Raw genomic sequence first — 21,031 nt, 5'->3', positions numbered from 1 at the left:
TTAATAGGTTACTGAAATGGTCACAAGCAAGACAGGACTAAAGACAAGTTTTTTTTAATAAACCTTTGTTTTTATTAGTCTTATGCATTAAATTTCCAAAAAGGATGTTTCCGTTCCATAGATGACAGTTTTACAGTGATCGGGCTCCACATAAGAGTATATGACATGCAATTAAAGAAAAAAAACAACAACATAAGAACTCATATTTTACATTCTTAACCTCTGCCCCCTGAAATGAGTCATTATTCAACCTGAATTAAAAATAAAGACCCTCTCGTTTAGACTTTTGGAGATTTTTTTAAAAACGGTTTTTTTCACTTCCTTACAAATTTTCTTATCAGCAGTTTCCAGTGATCATCACGCCATTCTCTCCCCAGATGGAGTCTGCTTCTCAGACAGTAAAGACAGCATGAGTGGTGACCAGAACAAGGTCACATAATCAATAACCTGGCGAATATCACTAGAGCCCTTCTAATGTAGCATTCAGAAGGCTGGCAGGCAGGTAAAGTAAACTGTCATGGAAAGTAGATGCCATAGCAGTTGCCAGTATAACATTTCAACTTATCCTAGTGCAAATGCCAAAAAAGTCAGGAATGTATTTCTGTTCACAGTTACAGCTAATGAGAGTTCACCAGTCACAAGTAAACTCGGTGACTAAGTATTAAGTACAACACATTCACTTTCATTTCTACAGTCACTGGCAGGATTCAGCAGGGCAGTTCATATGCATAAGCTTATGTGAAAATGTTACAAACAAGACAAATGTTATGACATCTTTCACAAAGTCCAGCCTCGGAGTTGATTGAACAATAAAGTTTAGGTTAATTCTAAGATATTCTCTCCATCTCTATCATTCATTACACTTAATAAAGTTGTATTTAGGATGTAAACATCTATGGCATGTCTTTTGGACTCTGTCGGTATGGATTCTTTGTGCTGTCATTTTCTAATAGTCACGAGAAATCACCAAACACGGGGGTGTAGGGGTGGTGGACTGTGGTTTTGAATGGCAGTTCCAAGCCTATTATGTATATCTAATGTTTCTGGGCTCCTGACAACAGAATTTGATCATCCAGGTCTTCAGACGCAGTCTCCGATAAAAACAGTTCCATCTGAGTTAAGATGTTTCAGAGAAATATCAGCCAGGACTTGATGGACTTTTTAAAGCATCTGAGACCTTTCATGTATAATTTTCATTGCTCTCATTCACCTACATTTATTTCTATTTTACCATAACTTTTTAAGTATTCCCTGTAAAAAAAAAAAAAAAAAAAATCTGGATTATTCTGTGTATAATAAAGAAAAAAAAAACTCTTCGCTTTTACACTTTCATCTATGAAACCAAGGATTTTGTTAAACTGAACAGCTCCACAAACAAGTGTATATCATGCAACCAGAATGAGTTCAAACAGCTGCACATCACGCACGGACACGCACAGGTGCGACAGATGAGTTACCGCTTACCTGACGTAAAGATGACATGGCAATAGCCCTTTTCAAAGGCAATTCACATGCTGTGATGCCTCGAAACGAGTCCCGCTGAGAGACTATTTTACATACAGAGGATGTATGGCTGTAGTTTCCATGAAGGGCCAGTAACCAAAGCCATGTCCATAATTCTACCCGCTATGGTGGGGGGCTTACTCTGTTCTCGCAGAGGTGCACATGGCCTGGCTTTGGGTGATGTGGGAATCATTTTTTAATGTAAATAATCAAAACTATCAAGATGATGTTCCTCATGCCACCTAACTGAAGCCCACTGCACTACCAACCATCCTCTAGAATGATCCCCAGTCCAAGATTTTTTTTTGAGGTCATTGCAAGTCCACTTAAATTTATCTCAGGACTGATTTCTTTAAGCTGAAGTCAAAGATTTTTTTTTTCACTCTTGCTGGCACAAGTTTAAATGACTTAACCAGGCAAATGATTTGCCCTACTTTGTGTTTTCTGGAAAACACCGGCTGAATGCATGACCCACAGTAGTAGAAGATATGCCACACATGCACGTGCCAATTTGAATACAAATATTTTTATTTGTCCTGTAAGCTTGATTTGTAGTAATATGACAGTGGCATTTTTGGCATGCCTAAACACGTCCCCAGTTACGGGCTGACAAAGAGGAGAACACGCACACGTATCTGACAAATCCAGTGTATTTGCAGGAAAGCTGTCCAGCCGATGAACAGCTGGGAATAAACTCTGAACTTCATCCCACTTAAACATGTTATGGCATGGCTGTGTAATGGACTGTGAAAGTTTCTATTTTTTGTGTGTTTTTCTTTGACCACGTCTTTACTGACAGCTAATAATCTCCAACACTCTCCAGTTCAATCTCTCTGGATACAATGCACAGATTCTGTTGCCTGGAGACTCCTACAGAAACGGGGAGTTGTTTATTTTTTCATATTTGGGTTAATTTGGTGTATTCTCTACCAAACATTGCATGCTCAACATCTGAAAGGAATGTGTTAAGTATTCTTCTTTTTAGACATGGCACAAAAATAGCTCAAAGACACACTTACACGGTATAAACCAGGACTATATGGATCAGCAACATGATCTCACATCACAGACACATAGAAAGACGCACACATCTAAACACACACACACTTACAGTACACGTGTTGCACACTGAGACAGAACAATGGCTTTTTTTCTACATACATTTTCTTTGTCTACATGTTTAAAGATACAAGAATGGTAAGGATTTACAAACAAATTTATTCCTTTTTTTCGCTTCTTTTCTTTTCTTTTTTTACGGGAAAACAAACATGAGACATTGAACTTGAAATATTCTCTTTATAGAATTTTTATTGCAATCTAAACAGTATGGCTTTGTCTAGTGAAAATTCCTATCTGAGCTAGAAAAATAATAATAATAAAAAAACTGAAAAAGGTGTTTTATGGTGTTTATGCCAACTTTATCAATGGTCCTAATAATCCCTAAAGTTGTTCTAAGTCACAGACTCCTGGAACAATGTACGGACAGTACATTGTTCCATCACTAACCACTGAAACGTCATTGGGTCTTTTAAGAATAACCAACATGCTTTGTTTTATTGATTAATGTCCACATAGTGAATAGATTTTGTTTTCATCTACAGTACACCTATTTGAACATGACAAATCACTATGATATTAGTTGGATTAACTGATGCAGGATGCAGAATATTAGTAGGCTCTTTAGGCAGTGAGACACAACAACTCACAGACCAGTTATCCCAGGCTCAGTCTACGGTAACATTACCTATTAATTATGGAATACCTTTGAGGAAGAAACAGAGCATCGGTTTTAGCTTAGCGGCGGTCCCTGGGATGCATGCACGCGCTGAACGAGCTTGCTGTGTGTCTTCTGCAGGCCTGGCACGTTTGATTGAAAATAAAAGTTACACATGCATGTCTTTGTTTATGACGAAAGAAATAAGGTCTTACCAGCATTTCTTTGGTCTGGATGTCGATGAGTGACAGTCAAGGTAGATTTGTACATTAAAAGATGAAGGAAAAGGTTAGCTCAGGTGGGATGTGAAGTCAATTTCAATTTCAGCACGTTAATGAAAGTGTGAAAAACACCAATAAGTTAATCAAGTGCTTAGTAACCAAATCAACCCGTTGCTAGTGGAGATGAAAGCATGTACCAGCAACGCCCAGTATCCCATTGGTCAATGCTCTGATTGTCTATGGCACCCACACCACCTAAATGATGACAACTTGGTCTGTTAGCTTATGATGAATGAAAATTCACACGTTGACATGAGTTTTTAAAATGTTTAAGCTGTAAAGTTTCTCTTCTGTCAAAACGTAGTCGCAGTCTAATCAGCTGACCAGATTAGAAAAGCTCTTGTAAAACTAGAGGTGGAAGCAGAAGGGATCTCTTTTTTTATCCTATTTTTCGCAGACCGGTTTTTTTTTGGAAGCTTTTGATCTTAAAAGGAATTACAAATCATATTTTAATGTTTTGGATTTATTCTGGCATTTCCACAAGTTTGGATGCTTTGAACATTGGCACCATCATCAACCATATATGCCCACTAGAAATCCTAATATCAAATACGTTATTCCAAAATTGTCCAGTCTTGTATCTTTGAACGAGTGCCTACATGCTACCAACAGCGTTGACTCAAAATGAAACCCTCATTTACAATTCCTTTGCTAGAGGAGATGATATGAAGGCACGTGTCCTAAAAACTCAAATGTTGATTTCTTGTACTATAAAGGTCTACACGAGGTTTGTAAAAGTCGAAAACACCCATTGATTTAAACAGAACATGCTCCATCAACTGGAAAACGCGGTGGAAGTGCCATTTAAACACAAAAGTAAGCAGACACGAATCCACTGTCGTCCAATGCTGTTCTCCACGATGGCCATGCTCCGTCTGTTCTTAATGGGCGTGAACAAGTGCAAAACAACTCAGGTGTAAGAAATGTGAAAGTTTTACAACTACTGCGGTAAAGAAAAGAGGAAGAATGACACTGTCATCAAAGAGTAGAAAAAGCAAAGTAAAGGTTCTCTACAAAGGCAGTGTGTAGCCTCTAACAGTTTGACGAGGACACCCCCCCCCCCCCTTCCCCAAATTCATTGTGATCCCAAGAACCTCAACATGCCCCGAATCTACACTCAAACCCCAACAAATAATTTCCTCAGTCTCTTTTCAGTTAACCCAAAGAACCCTTCCTCCCTCTGCCCCGCAGCCTCACCCATGCCAGACCGGACCCTGATTTTAGGGTTCATTTGATTTGTTTTGTGTTTTTTAGTTTTACTTCTTGAACATGTCCTGTAGAGGTCCAGGCAGAAACTTGAGGACGGTGTCAAGGATGCTCTCTTCGTCTTCCTCATCATCATCTCCGCAGCCTCGCGGAATCGCTTTCTTCGGGCGTGTCAGCGATCCCTCGCAGGCTTGCTCCATGGCCGCTTTTTCCTCTGCCTCCTTCTCTTCCTTCTTTTTTAACCCATACTGGACGAAGGAGGAACACCGGTGATGTGCAGGGAAAAAATAAAGGGTCATTAAATGACGAGTGAGACCCACCTCTGTAATCAGACCTAAAATGACATGCAGCATCAGTGCCAGTCTGGGGTGTAACATGTTACAAAGTAATGCGCTACTGTAATAACATTACGTTTTTCAGGAACGCAGTAAAGTAACACGTAGCGATATAAAATTTCTTCTTTTCTTTCCAGTCTTCCCAGTATAGGTTTTTGTTTAGCGTTGAATTGGTTTTGCCTTTTGTTTCGTACTTCAGCCACAATAAACAGCTAACTTTTGGTTAAGAATCAAGTTTTCATTTTGCGTGTCTGCGTTTGGGTCCTCCTCCTCTGTCCAAGGAGTCGGAAGCTGACTGTGACAGAAAGAAAAGTATCAAACAAGTCTGTGTTTCTAAAGTGGAATCATCTCTTTGAACTTTTCTTTGTGTTGTTGTGTTCACATTTAAACTCTAACACAAAAATTGCATGTGCGTCCTCATTAGGCTCGGGTGTGTTGGCGTGCTGGACTGTAGCCTCAGGTTTATATTGTTAGCTGGTAACTAAGTAATTTCTGTGTGTTGCAGCTCAAGTAGCATACAGTAGTGTAGCAGTTTCTCCAGCTTGTGCATTACTTTTGAGAAAAGTAACAAGTAATGTGTAACGACCCCAACACTAACCTTGTCCCTGATGGTCTGCCGTACTTTTTCCCTCTCTGCCTCCATGCGGGCGTGTTTTGCCTTCCTCTCCTCCTCCTGCTGCCTCAGCGCCTCCTGTCGCTCCTCCTCCTTCTTGGCTGCATCCGGGTCCTTCTCCTCCTCCCCGCCTAACATCTTACCCATGTCTTTGGTGGCCCCTGGACAGAAAACATAGAAATACTGTAAGTTCCTTCATCGTTATTATTTTTTTAAATCCAGATGTTAAATGTTTCCAAAACCGAACAAATAAGAAAAAGAAAAATAAGTTGCAGCAATAATTTCACTTAAGAAGAAGTCTAATAATACATTTGTGGCTGCTATGACGCAGACCGATTCAAAAGATAACATGTACCTGACACCTGCTTCTGTCATGGTTATCATCATCATCATCATCATCATCATCATAGTTTATTTACATAGCACTTTAAAAACACACAAGGCTGACCAAAGTGCTGAACAATAGAAATATAAGAGATACAGTAATAATAATAAATACGATAAAATAATAAATATAGTAAAAACAAAACACTTTTTTTTTTAGTCAACTATTAAAATACTGTGTGTTTGCATTTCTGAGGATTAGGTGGTGAACAGGTTCACCCAGGAGCTTCAAGGTCCGTTGGAAACAAGACGGAAGAAGAACAGCCAGCTGGAAGAGCTTCAAAGAAACACTGAGACAGAGGAAGACACATTCTTCCATCTGCTGTGGCCATCTGTTATCTCTATCTGTACCTCCGCATTCTGCTACTAAACATAATTCAGACTGAACGTAAGTTTTCAAAGTTTCTGGGCACAGCGTGTGGTGAAAAAATGAGACTTTATTATTATGAAGGAGATAGACTTTGGGCCTTTTTATACTTACAAATGAAAATATTGATCAATTAGAAAAAAATCTGAATGAAATCAAATCAAATATTTAACATCATTTATCAAACAAAAATGCTAACAACCTCTGATTACAGAATAATTAGGTACACATCCCAGTACAGGGTCGGAACCTTGCATGCTTTTCATTAAAAGTCTAAGGTTAACACTTACAATAGTAGAGTGGTGTTATCGGTGACGGTTACAGTCAGATACAATCAATTCTCAGAAATCTAAAAAACTAAAGCAAGCTGAGAAGTTCCCAGAGCAGTAAACAATTTTTTTTTCTGAAAACATTGATTCATTCAGATTCATTCATTGGCATTTTCTGTGTTACAAATACATTTTTTGGTTTATATCATAAAGAGATTAAAACTTAAACCACTGAAGGAAGTCTTTAATCTGCCTCCTCCACATTCTTGGATACGTTTCCCACACACTCACTCTTACTTACATTTGTCACTGGAGTTGCCTTTCAGATGTGAAAGCCACTCCCTCCGGTCTATCGATATTGCTGTTGTTACCTCCGTCTGATCGATAGTAAATACAGGACCACCTGAGAGTGTACAAATTATGGATTGTCCAGCAGAGAGAAAACTTCATCTGAGTATCGATCTGCCTCTCAGGGACTGGTGAGAGGACAGTCTGGCTGGCAGCCTGGTTTTCCAGCCTAGTGCCTTTCTTAAGCCTCACAAGCTGAATATGTCTTACTGCTCAGGCTGCTCAGGTTAATCATTGGAACATAGTCTTCTTGCGGTCCTCGATATGTTCATAAATACAAATACAATCTACAAGGTCTGTAAGTGGCCTGTTTGGAAGCAGATGGGGTCATTAAATATTGATTTTATCCATCATCATCAATTACAAACTCTATAATCTATCACAGATATATTGCAGTTATTTATTGTTATAATGCAGTAAAAACCCGAGTTAGTACCTCTCTTGCACAAGAGTCTAAAGAGACCAATTCTGAGTAAATTACTCAGAAGAAACGTGGCTTTAAAGACTCTGTGGTTCTCTCCTGGGTTTGTGAGCCTAGGGGCAGCTGCTCCTGTCGCTCCTCAGCAGACTCATGCAGTGGCCCTAATTGCCCTGCAGCGCTGTGTGGTGGCAGCAAACCTGCAGATGACAAATTAGCGCTCAGCTGGTGGGAGGGGCAGGCTGTGAAATGTTCCCTGTAACTTGCTGAGGAGGTGGGTTAAGGTCAGAGTGTGTGCTGTGGAGCTTTCATTGTGATAAAACACTCAGTTACACCATGTGTGAGCATGTACAGCTCATGAATCAGACGACCTTGGTTTTTGCCTTCACCTTAGAAATAGCTCAGTAGTTTTCAGATCCTTTAAACAGAGTATTTATCGCATGAGGTTTGCTTCTTTGTTCATTTGCAAAAGGACAATCTGTTATGCAGCAGAGCTCCAGTTATTTAAAAAAACAGTATGCAGCTGTATTCTCGCTTCAGATTATTTTTGAGGTGATGTCCAAGCACCGGACATTTCATGTCTCATTGTGATTTTTTATAGTACTGATGGAACAGAGTGAAGTTCTTTTATTGTTTTTTGCTCCCAATGTGTTCAGTAGGCTCATTCGCTGACAGTTATCTGTATCCATGCAACATGGGTTACAACACTTACTTGAAGCTGTTTACCAGAAAATATGTTCACCAACTCAATGGTAAGTGTCAATAAACACAAAGTACAGCTGAGTCTAATAATGATGTTTTATGGTTATAGTTTCTTAATCACAGTCTTTCAAGTCAAACTAACTATGACTACCTTTCTGGATCAAATGCAGGAACAGCCAAGTGATGTTTCCACCTGCCACCATTAGCACGATTAAAAGTTTAAGGTGTTTTGATAAGACTGTGCATGGTGAATATAATCTGTGTCAAGGATGCTCTCTTTGTCTTCCTCATCATCATCTCCGCAGCCTCGCGGGATCGTTAAAATAATTTCCCAGAGAGGCAGAGCATTTCCCTTTGCCCTTTTAACCACTTCAAAGAATGCATTTAGCCCGACTCTTGTATTTTGCTCATTTCTCTCTCTGCGTTTCAGTCTGTCGTTCCATTACCGTCACTGCAGTCCTTTCCTTTCCTTTCCTTTGCTTCTCATCCATCTCCCTGCTCCACCTTCACCACCTCCAACAATCCATTAGAGGCAAGCTCACAGATTTCCTCTGCAGACAAAGATAGGTAGTTTGAGGCTAAGTGCTCTAACGCCCTCAGTCCTTGCAATGTGCATTCAATCACTCATTACTTCACTATTTCCCAGACTCAAGTCTTTGTGCCACAGGAGCTGTAACGTACAAAAGCTCTGGGTTGGAAGGGGCAGAGATATGGAGCGTGATGGTTGCAGCACGGCTTCATCAGCATAAACTAGCTACCCAAAAGGCAAACAGTGGACAGCAGAGAGTCTCTGCAGATAAGATTTGATTGATTTAATAGATTTGGCTGAAGCTGATTAAGGAATGAAGTGGATAAATGTCTCAGCTGTATGTGGACAGATAACAGCAGAGAGAGAGATGCTCGTCATTACAAGCAGAGAGCTTTTACAAGGAGTAATTAGCAGCTGGGAATGAAAACCTCAGAAGAGGCTGAAATGGAAACTGAAATGAAATGGAGAGTAGATGTCTTTGTTGTATTTTCTGCAGTATTTGTCATTTTTATCTTTAAGTGCCTCTGCAGCCCTCTGCCCAACTGGAACAATGATTTGTTCTGTGTGGTGGGAGAATTTTATAAGGCATAAAAATTAACCATAAATTAACTAAGAGCAAAAGAAAAACCAAAATTATTGCTCCTGGTGAAAATAACTGGGCATCACACACACTCAAGGATGTGAGAATGAACAACAATAACTTGTCCTGTACAGAAATGGTTGACAGATTTTCTTTTGTTTTGCTGTAAATAGATCAATATCTTTTTTTGGTCTTTATTAAATAAATAAATAAAAAGGGTTTTTGAGGCTATCTGGAGAATAACTAATGTTGACGGCAAGCTAAAATTAGAGTAAAAGACATTTTTCCATAAAGCAACTCCAGTAAAACTTCTTTTTTCTCCAGGAAACATACGGAAACCTGCTCTACTGAAAATATATGTTTCTCTAAATAGATCAGTAGACCTAAAAATCATCATCAAGCGGCTCTACTTAATAATCATTAGGAACCGTCATGTCAAACTAAGTGCTAAACTTTACAAAATACTCTGATTCCTCAAACTCTGTCCTGATAATCGAACCCTCTTTTAAGCACCTGGCCTTAATCCTGAAAAATAAAAAATATGAAATCCTAAAAAACGAAGAGCAAGGCATTTTCAATAACCATCATCCTGCAACATTTTCAGGTTGAATCCAGGAAAAAAAGAATTTCAAAGAGATCCATTTGCAAATCAGGTAAATCTGACTGAAAAAGCCTTTTAAAAAGATTTGTCAGACTCTGGAATACTTGGTGAGCAACTACGACTTTCACTGGAAGGAAACTGATCCTGGTCTGGGTTTGTGTTACACCTAGTAGCACAAAAATAAAACATTTCATTGTTAGAGGAAAGAATACATCCAATTATTTATAGAGTAATTATTTAAATACATAAAAAATGAATAGAAACTGAATGATACGACATCAGAGATCTAAATTTGGACAACCAGCAGCGTCCAGATATGGTGGTCACTTGCAACATACACTATCAAATTTATGATGGATAATACATCTTTTGCAGAAAAGATTATGGGTTAACCTAAAAGCACAGCAGAGCTTTAGTCATTTAATTTGTTATATAAAAATCATGTTAAAATAATTTCGTTTGTTTTGTGTTGCATTGTAGTTCTGTATGCATTTGGTAGAATTATAAGAAGCCAGTTCGCAGGACAGTCGACGTCTGTGTTTCAGACTTTCATTCGCTTTGTTTTCACTTGTTTAATTTCATTTCACTCATTTATTATGTTGACTCCATGTTGAAAAAATGCTTCTCCAGTGCATTTAAATGCAATGCCCAATGCAATGGGTACTAAGACAGTCTTGGTACCAGCAGCAATTAGAGACAAAGAGCCATCGCAGCCACAGCCTAAAAAAGTGTGGTTAGACATCAACCTGCTCTGAGAAGCAGAAGGGTTTGTATGTAGAATGATTAAAGACATTTTAAAGACTCAAATATCCCATTCAAATGTGTTTTGATGATACACTGACAAGCTGATTTTTCAGTTTTTCAGTGTTTTAAAACCATGAAATATAGAAACACAAAGTTCTCATGCTCAGTTATCATTGTTTACTCACTGAACTTCACTGTAACGGAAACTCTGACCAAACTTTTCATTTAAAAGAGAACAGATGATAAAATTAATTAATTAATAAATAAAAGACAAGCTATGCCCCACTGACTCCTCCGGCCAGTCAGATGGATGGCAGTGCTGTTGGTTAATTTGTGAGGGGTGGGGAGATTTGAAAAATGAAGCTCATTTTAATAATGGATTACCCTCGTTACCAAATTAGGCCTTCATAATTCACATGAGTGTCTGGATTTGCCACATCGATCAGATATTCGGGCAGCATGACAGGGTAGTTGTTTAACCCTTTGTCAGAATTCCACATTTCCAACTGGGAGCTTCTTTTTGCGGAGTCTAATCGACCGATCGCCATGCCCGCTGGCTTCCTGTCATTACTGTATCCTTATCTTCATCACGCCTGCACAGGAAATGAGAGGAGAAGCGCGACCTGCGTGGTCAGGACCGGTTCACGCTGATCTCTCAGAGAATATCTGAACATCTTTTATTTGAGCTTCTTTATGAGAAACGGCGAGACATTCGCATGTTTGATAACCTCCAGAACACAAAAAAGGCACGGAGTCCATATTAGGAATAAAATGAACGAACTGATGGCAGAGACAAAACATGGGCAACAGAGAGACTCAGAGATCACATCTTATCACTGGGGTTAATGACAAATTTCAAATATCCACATAGCTAATAATGTTCCACCTTAAAATGAAAAGTCACATATTGTTCTGTGAAAACTTGCTTGATATTTTTGCCAGTCCAAAGAACCCAGATTTCTGATAAAAAATAGTCCTGCTCAGATCCAAGCTCTTTGTTTTGAGGGGTACAGTAAGTGTTGGACATGCGTGCAATCATTTAATCTGAGGATTAAAATTTGATGCATGTACTATTTCATGATATTTGAGTTAAAAATACAGAGCATCTCTCTCTCGCTCATGTGTTTGTGCAGAGTTTTGTTCCCAGCCTGTGTGTGGATCGATCACGCTGCCCTGGACTGATTAATCCAACACATGGAAACTCTGATGAATGTGATTTGTAATTAAATAACCAGTAAATACAAACTGAGGCCTGCAGCTGAAATCTATACCTCAGTCTGCACCAATGAAACGTTCAGGAGGTCTCCCACAAGTAATGACATTAGTGAGGCTCAGCCTGAGAGTGTGTGAGGCTGGATTAGACAAAGTTTGCTTCCATGTGTTGTGTTTTACTGCACACACCTAAATTAAATGACATTTTTCTCTGTGTTTGTGCAGATAAAGCATAAACCGGAACCAGGCCTCAATCATGTCCACATGTGGAGAATTCACAAAGCTTTCCAAAGGCTCAGAAAATACATCACAGAATAAATGTGCACTGTCGTCTACGTGTTGATGGTTTTCTTTTCAAAGGAAAAATAAGTCTTTTTACAAAAAATGTTTCCACCAAGCTTGGAAACTACTATTTAAAATTGTTTAAGAATTAAGTTATAAGAGTGTCACATCTGTTTCATTGTGTTTCTTTTTAGTTTAGTTTTTTAATGTTGAAGTTTCAGGATTTTTTTCTTTGAATTTATGGGATAAATCTTCACTGAAGACTTGAGGAAAAAAAGGTTCTGGAAGCTGACGCATCAGAAACAGGAAAAACTAGGCAGTGTAAGAATCTGAGCAAATGGTAAATAGACAAAACTGCAGTGACTGCAGTGATGGAAACCTTGTCGTAGACAGGGTCAAGTAACTCACTTACCCACAGCAGGAAAGAAGTCCAATCCATGCAGCCTGAGCCCACAGAAGAGCTTCAGTAGAACAAACCTCTGAAAGCCTTATGATAGAAAGATGCTGGTAGACATATTGTGTAGACCGTGGTCAGACTGTCCACAATGTCCACTGCTGAAGGCACCTGTTCTGTGGACATCAGTATCTGAACTGAAGCTGGCTCCATTAAGAGGGCCAGTCCCCACAGTGCCCCCCATTTCCAGCTTTACAGTAGAAATAAATATGGTTTTGGCCTCTATGGATGATTTTCACTCTAAAATCTGCAGCCATACACGTATGCGTTCATGTTCTCATATTTTAGTCCAGATTAATATCTGAGAGTAAAAAGTTTAATCGATGGAGGAACGTTCACTGGGAAACTTTTCAGGCAATATAACTTGGTCTTGGTGCTTTGGTGTAATAAAGTGGGGGTTCTTCACAATATCGACTAGCTAAAACGTGCCTGATCCACAGTAGGAAAGACAAATATGACTTTAGTAAAAAAAAATGTACATTTCTTTTCACTTTTTTATTCCCTTTCTCCTGTTTATTTCCATATTTCTGTGTTTGTATGTTAATGGCACGAGAGTTCCTCACCTCATTTAAAGCCAGCGTGTAGTTAATAGGTTACTGCTGCCAGCTAGTGTCATGGAGATTATGTTTTGCTTTTGTGTGCTTCACCCTAAAGACCAAAACTCCATACAAAACATATGAAATGAACACTGTGCTCACAATGTTTTCTCCACTGATGTTCCAAATGCCAAAAATGATGAAGTGTTAATATTTAAATGTAGCAGAGTCTTTTCTTATTAAAATAAAATAAAAACAAACATTTTTCAAATAGTTTTATTCAGCGTTAGTCTCCCACTATAAAAAAATATATTAGGGGCATTGCTCTATCAGCTCTTTGCCATGGCATTAATAATTTACCTACCATTGATGCCTCAGCTTCCATAGACGACCTGCTATCTCACTATAACAATGAACTTATCAACCTCTTAGATACCTTGGCTCCCCCAAAAAACTTGAAAACTTGAACTCTCGCTCTGCCCCATGGTATTCATCCGAACTTCGCCAACTTAAAGCTACTGGACGCCACCTGGAACGTCTCTCCAGGAAAACAGGACTTACTATTCATAAGGACATGTGTCTCAGTCATATACAACATTATAAAGAAGCTATTCATCATGCTAAATCTGCCTACTACCCCTCTGTTATTGAATCCGCTAAAGGGAACACACACTTTGTTTTCTACATTACATAATATTGTTAAACCCCCAGATACCTTTGAAATACATACACACTGCTGCAGTTTGCAACAACTTTACCAACAACATCTTTATCAACAACTGTCCTCGTCCTGTGATATGGTCAATTGTTCTATCTGCATTTTTTGCCCTTCTCAACTGTCATCCTCTCTATCCAATTTTGAACTTCCCACAATAATTCAGCTAACTTCCATAATTACTAAGTTAAAGTCATCATCGTGTAAACTTGATCCACTGCCGACTAATCTTGTCAAACTCTCATTCCCGTCTCTTGCCCCACTGATTACTAATATCATACACTCCTCTCTTATATCTGGTTCTGTTCCTTATTCTCTTAAAACTGCAATAATAACACCCATACTGAAAAAGAATGGTTCAGATCACTGGAAATAACTTGTGCGAACAGTTTCAGTCCGGCTTCCATTCAAGTCACAGTACAGAAACAGCCCTAGTAAAAATCACCAATGATCTTCTGCTTGCAGCTGACTCTGGACTTATCTCCATCCTCATTCTCCTTGACCTCACAGCAGCTTTTGACACTATCTCCCACTGCATCCTTCTTCACAGATTAGCATCTATTGGTATCAATGGTACAGTACTCGCCTGGTTTACCTCTTATCTCTCTGGCCGCTCACAGTTTGTTTAATTACTCACTCACAGATCATGGTCTACTCCAGTTAATTCCGGTGTACCCCAAGGCTCTGTCCTGGGTCCTTAACTTTTTATCATCTATCTACTACCCCTAGGTAATATTTTCAGGAAGCATAGCATCCAGTTTCACTGCTACGCAGATGACACCCAGCTCTACCTGTCCCCCAAACACACAGCTACTCTCCCACCCAGATCCATTTCTGACTGTTTAAGTGAAATCAAGGTCTGGTTTACTCACAACTTTCTTAAACTTAATGGCAATAAAACAGAATTCATTTTATCAAAACTGACTATAGTCCCAACCACAAGTCTTTCATTATCCATTGATAACTCTGTTGTCACACCTTCCCCTCAGGTTAAGAGTCTTGGTGTCATCCCCGATAGCACTCTGTCCTTCACAGCACATATAAATAATATCACTCGGTCTTCCTACTTTCATCTCCGTAATATTAACCGCCTTCGTCCCTCACTCACTCCAAACAGTACTACCATACTTGTCAATGCTCTTGTCACATCTCGTTTAGATTACTGTAATTCTCTTCTCTATGGTCAACCTCATAAATCCCTCCATAAATTGCAATTCGTTCAAAATACAGCTGCTCGTATTATTTCCATAACTAGATCCACTGAACATATAACACCTGTTCTTAAACAGCTCCATAGGCTTCCAATTCACCTCAGTGTTAATTTCAAGATCCTACTTCTCACTTTCAAAGCGCTTCATAACCTTGCTCCTCCATATTTATCCGATCTTCTCCATACATACTCACCCCATCGTACACTCTTTTTTTTCTAAGCCTCAGATTCTGCAGGGTTTTTATTTTTAGACTAATGTCCTTACACGACCACCTCAACACTTCAACACTCCCACTTCATATCAGAATGGTCATGTTCCACCTCAGGACTGAAACCGTGTTTTGTTTTTTGTTTTGTGTGTGTGTGTGTGTGTGTGTGTGTGTGTGTGTGTGTGTGTGTGTGTGTGTGTGTGTGTGTGTGTGTGTGTGTGTGTGTGTGTGTTTGTTTGCTTGTATATATTCATGAACAGCCAGCTGTGTCCTGGTGAAATAAATGCCACCCTGTTCCAAGGGAAAAGGTCACTGCACTCAAGCACACCTCTACAGGAGCTAAATTACAACAAACACAAACATTGGGGATGGATGGATGGACAGGTGGTTGGATGGATGATAAAGGAATGGATGAATGGGTGGATGGATATTATAAGGAAATGGCTGATGCTGTTTTACTGATGATTCTGATGAATGTGACGACTTTAAAGCTTGAGAGAGGAAAGAGGATCACGGTTACTTTAATCCCATATTTGTGTGATAAAGAATGTGTTCAGATGCAAGGAGGCAACGGTTTGCTGTCAGTAATGAAATTATTTAATCTTATTTACTCTAATATGCCACACGTTAGCAGCATTATTTACAAAAATATTATGTGCTGTGAATCAGGGTTGACATGACTTGGCGTTGTCACGATCCTGGGTCATTTGACCCAGCGTTTCAAGTTTTAGTTTTGTTTTTTTAAATGTTTATGGTTTATGTTTAAGTTCATTAGGTTATCTAAGTTCGTTTGTTTATCAGATTCCCTTGTGTTTTCAACGCCTGTGTTAAGTCTTCCTTGTCCTTTTATGTGTTTCATGTCTGAATGTCTTTTGTTATCAAGTTCATGTAGTCATGTCTGTGTTTCATTATGTTTCCCGTTTTATTTTGAAGAGGTCCTGTGTTCTTAGGTCAAATGTGATTAGTTGTATTCTCCCCTTGTGACTTTGTTATGTTCATTTGTTTCAGCTGTTTCCCTATGTGTTTCCACTTCCCTCATTATCCTCCTGTGTGTATTTAGTCCGTGTGTTTTCAGTCATTCCTTGTCAGGTCGTCTGCTAATCCACGTTGTGTCTCCAGGTATCAACGCCAGTCTTCATGTTTAAGTTTTTTTTTTCCATGTTTTACTTTTAGTTCACCCAGTTTAGGTTTTTGTTTAGTTTCACCCATGCCCTTTGTTTGTATCCATTTTTGCCAGCCTTAATAAACGGCTTGTTTTTGTCCACGCCACGTTTCACATTCTGTTTTGGACTGCAATTGAGTCCTTTTTACAATACATACTCACGTAATGTCACCTCAGCCAGACTGTGACAGGCGTTAAGGCCTACCTGTGCATTTATGCATGTGACTGAACCAATGTGGATCATTAAAATATCACCAGATCACCTGATAAATGGGCATTGGCACTTAGGTCACATGCCCCATAAGCCAGATTCTATGAATCATCAAATGCAGGTGGCATCTTTGCCTGTTGGGGCATCACTGGAAGCTCTAATTTGCATTTGTTCACTCAACTACTTCTGACCCAACCCAGATCTCGGCTGAAGTCCCGGGGTGACCGTGCGTTTGCTCTGGCTGCCCCGGTACTGTGGAATACCCTTCCTCTCGACCTCCGCGCATCTGATTCCATTGCACTGTTCAAATCACGACTAAAAACCCACTTATTCAATCTTGCCTTTCCCTCTAGTTAATATTTCTTTTATGATTTTATTTCATGTACTTTTATGCTCATTTAAATTCTTGTTTGCTCTGTACCTGTTGCTTTCCTATGTATCAGTGACAGCTACCTGCTTGCATACTTAGTACTTGCTTTGGTCCTATTTCTATTATCCTGCTCCTGTTCTCTATGTTACTTGTTAAGCAACTTGGCATACCCTTGGTTTTTAAGTGTGCTTTATAAATAAAGTTTATTATTATTATTATTATTATTATTATTATTATTATTATTTGTTGGGGAGGAGGCCCCGGGGCAGACCCAGGACAAGCTGGAGAGATTATATCTCTCGGCTGGCCTGGGAACGCCTTGGTGTTCCCCCGGATAAGCTGGAGGAGGTGGCTGGGGAGAGGGAGGTCTGGGCCTCTTTGCTTAGGCTGCTGCCCCCGCGACCCGGCCCCGGACAAAGCGGATGAAGATGGATGGATGGATGGATTATTTGTTGATCTTATTGAGCCAGCTTGTCTGCAGCAACATGTGAAACTGTCGAAACATTACTGTACACCAGAAGCAACTGTTGAAGGCAGCAACACTAGCTCTCTTATGAGAAAGAGCGATAGAAGAGAACACACACAAGGAATAAGCATAGAAGAATCGATTGCAGGAAAACTGAGAAGAAGAAAGGAAGAAGGAGTCAAAGGAGAGGAGCAGATATAAATTAGTCCTGTGACAAAGGAAATACAAGAGGATAAAACTTATTATCACCATTATTGTGATAAATCTCCTTTCCTGTTACAGTTTGTCAGTGAAATAAACTAAATATGTTTTTTTAAAACCAAAAAATAAGAAACGAGAGAACTAAAGTGCTGCTGCTGAGGTTGGACGTGCCTTTGCATAAATATGCACACATACACAACAGGTTTTAAAATGAGGACAGTGCTCTGTGGGAAACATCTACAGGCTTCTCCACCACAGTACCCACACCAAACACCTAAACTTTCTTTATGCCTTCAACAAATTTCACTTAAAGTATAGATTTGAGTAGGGCTGCCACAAATGATTATTTTGATAGTCGACTAGTCACCGATTATTTTTGCGATTAGTCGACTAATCAGATCATGCATCCATTGGACGTAAAACGTACAGCTTATTGCACCAGCACGCATCTGCTCTTATATAACTATCATTAGCTTACAGCTTTAAGTGTTTAAGGTATGTACTAACTAAAAATAAAGACAAGATGATAGTTTATTAAATTTTGATGAAATTTGCAGATTGTTTCGGTGAAGTTTAATAAACTCCTTGCTATCTAAAATATAACGGGACACCGGAGTATATTCTCGAGCATCTCGCAGTTCTGATAATCAGCTGTCTGCTTGACGTTTATTCAGCTGTGTAAAAACTACAACTTTAATCGCAGCCAAACCGATTTACTCAGGAACAAATAAAATACTAAAAAAAGCCAAACAATAACATTTTTAAGTTATCTAAGTGACTTATATGTGTTTAACCTGAGTAGCGAAAGACGGCGGTGGGTTTGAAAACGATTTGCCGGGAGTCCGGTGTTCTCACGGGCTCTAGTGAGCCTTGCCCCCAGCTAGCTATCGAGCTAGTGGGTAACAGACTTCTCTGAAAATGTAGGAGCGCTTTTGAAAATGTGTGGTGTCTTGATAAACTGAGCAGATATTTGAGGTTTACACAGATGCATTCTCGCCTGAAAATATGTTAAACGTTTATTTTGTGACCCAGAAAGTATAATAAGAGTAATATTAAAACTAACTAGCTGCCGCCATTGTTGGAAACTGAGCAGGGCTGCGCTATGAATTCTGGGACAGAGCTACTTCTTCTTCGGGGTTTAACGGCAGCTGGCATCCTTGTACATGCAGTGCTGCCATCTTCTGTTTCAGTCCGTTATTACAATCTTAAATTATACTACTTATTCCTGCGTCTTTTGGGATCTTACAAAGCTTCAAACGACACGTCGACTATTAAATCAGTATTCGACGATTTTGATAGTCGACGTAATCGTGACTAGTCGACCAATCGTGGCAGCCCTAGATTTGAGAGCTCAAAGCACTGGAACTTGACCCATTTGCTAGTCCACTGAATTAGCCTCAGGGAGGAGGACCAATTTTTGGGAGCTTCTGGTGCAGTCAGGTCAGGTTTCCAGTTCACACATTCATTTTTATGAAGCCAGATACATTTTTTTAAATGCTACTAGAAGCCTATATGGTTGTCAGGTGATAGCTATAGTAATCACAGCCATACCTTTTTAGATGTAATTTGTAACGGCCGCCATTTTCTTTGTGAGTATTTATTGCATTGCGTGCTGCGGGGGAAAGCCTGTTCTAATGTTTGAGTCTATTTTTTAGCACCTGACCATCCCTTTTTGCTTCTCATCCGTAAACTCTCTCCATACTCGTTCATGTGATTCTTGCGTAGGTGGTTGAAGAGGTTTGTCGTGTTTGAGTCTGTGGTAGGGACCTGTTTACGGCATAATTTGCATAGTACAGTTTTCTGGTCCGTGTCAGACTTTTTCATAACCAAACCCTGTCCATGCTACAGCAGTAGCCCCTCCTTTAGGAATAAGGTCCTGGATTTGTTTTGACTGGTCCTTCTGTTTGGAGCTACCTGGTTCTGCCTCATCTTCACTGGCCATGCTGGTATTCTCTGTGCATGCATCCATGTGGTGACTGTAAGCACCATTTATAGCTACTTCATGTTTTTATTTGAGGTAATTTGTTTGATGCATATTCTGAAATTTGATGTTTGAGAATGATGTATATAATTTCAGTTTATTTTGAAAAGTCTCAACAGGATCTTGAGCTTTAATATGAAAGGTTTATGTGGGAAAATAAACAGAATAAGCAGATGGCGGAGTCACACGATTGTTTTTGCTAACGAAAGTACGCATAGAAACAGTCATCTGTCTGTCCATAGTGTGGTTATTTTAAATATAAGCGCAAGAGAGAACTTTAAGAAATTAATATAGCCACTACAGTGACCATCAAAACGATGAAAAAATATTGCCATAAACAGTTTATTTTGCGACACCACGAGACAAACAATAGCGTAATAAGAAAACGATAGATGTTTTCATATTGGCATCCAATATATATTGTCCTATTGAACAACCCTACTTCTGCTGCAGCGGCATCCCACAGTGGAGAATCAAGCGTGACTCCCCAAGAAGACTTAGCTTGAGCAAGTTGAAGACGATCTTAAATGACGACGTCTAACCCTTGAGTAAGCAAAGGTCAAGGCCACAGATCACAAGGCCTGGAAGTGCATCGTTGACCAAGATGGAAACCCTACAACACCCACGGCAATGTATTGGCTTCATGCACGACCTCTCCTGCTGACTGCCAGCTAGGGACAAAAGATCTCTCCTTTACTTTCTACATGGACTATCTACATGCAGCCATGTGATCGAACATAACTGGTCAAACTACAAGCCGATTCAAAGAGAAACCAGAAAGCCTTCATGTTTATATGCACATATGTGTTTGTACAGCATCTTAAACAGAAAATATCTCCAACTCTAATGTATTCTCAGGAAAAGCATTTAGGACTGCAGTACTTACCACCTAGAGCTTGCTTCATTACAAAATCCATGATTCCTGCTGATTAGTACAGATGTTCTTCTTCAAGCTGGAGACAACTGAGCATTCAGCCACCAAGCCCGGGATCTGTGAGTGTCTCAGTTCTTCCCCCTTCCTCTGTGATGCCGAGCGTCTTCAGCAACTCTCTGCTGGACACAAGAGATTGAAAAAAGAAGCAATTAAACAAACCATACAGCTGTAAAACAGTAAACTGTTTTCCTCACATAGAAAAACACACCAGTGATTTGATTTAAATTTAAGCTTTTGCAGCTGTAAACAATCATATTTCCTCCTTTGTAGAAAGTGCATGATTACATCTCCAAACACGGTGAAAGATCCGCAACACGCCTGGCATCAGGGAGCATGAGACAGCATTTCCTTCTGAGTTTAAAACAACACATAATGGGATCTTTTTAACACTCTTTACCCCGTGACAGATATCCCTTCCTGGGAAGATCGTAGATCAATACTGAGCCCTTTTGCTCTGAGTCACTTATCCGACTGTAACTGAATACCAGAGCAGT

The 21,031-nt window shown here is 39.5% G+C and overlaps 1 protein-coding gene across 2 annotated transcripts in view; it reads right to left on the bottom strand.

The window, feature by feature from the left end:
* Positions 1 to 1,257: 1,257 nt before the first annotated feature.
* cplx2b (complexin 2b) overlaps positions 1,258 to 21,031 on the bottom strand; it is a 57,472-nt gene continuing 37,698 nt past the window's right edge. The window contains exons 2-4 of one of the 2 annotated variants that reach the window (XM_085417970.1): positions 20,490 to 20,656; positions 5,638 to 5,813; positions 1,258 to 4,952 (exon numbers count right to left, since the gene is read on the bottom strand). In XM_085417970.1, coding sequence (XP_085274096.1) covers positions 4,755 to 4,952; positions 5,638 to 5,813; positions 20,490 to 20,520 — 405 coding nt within the window. In that variant the 5' untranslated portion in view covers positions 20,521 to 20,656 and the 3' untranslated portion in view covers positions 1,258 to 4,754. The remainder of the gene's footprint in view (positions 4,953 to 5,637; positions 5,814 to 20,489; positions 20,657 to 21,031) is intronic. The other variant, XM_085417978.1, reaches the window with a different exon arrangement.

The sequence above is a fragment of the Rhamphochromis longiceps genome, linkage group LG2 (genome assembly GCF_057381845.1).
Source record: "Rhamphochromis longiceps isolate RC_006_pf linkage group LG2, R_longiceps_female_GT1.1, whole genome shotgun sequence".
In the NCBI taxonomy this organism is placed as follows: Eukaryota; Metazoa; Chordata; class Actinopteri; order Cichliformes; family Cichlidae; genus Rhamphochromis; species Rhamphochromis longiceps.
This window is presented reverse-complemented; position numbering and strand designations above follow the sequence as displayed.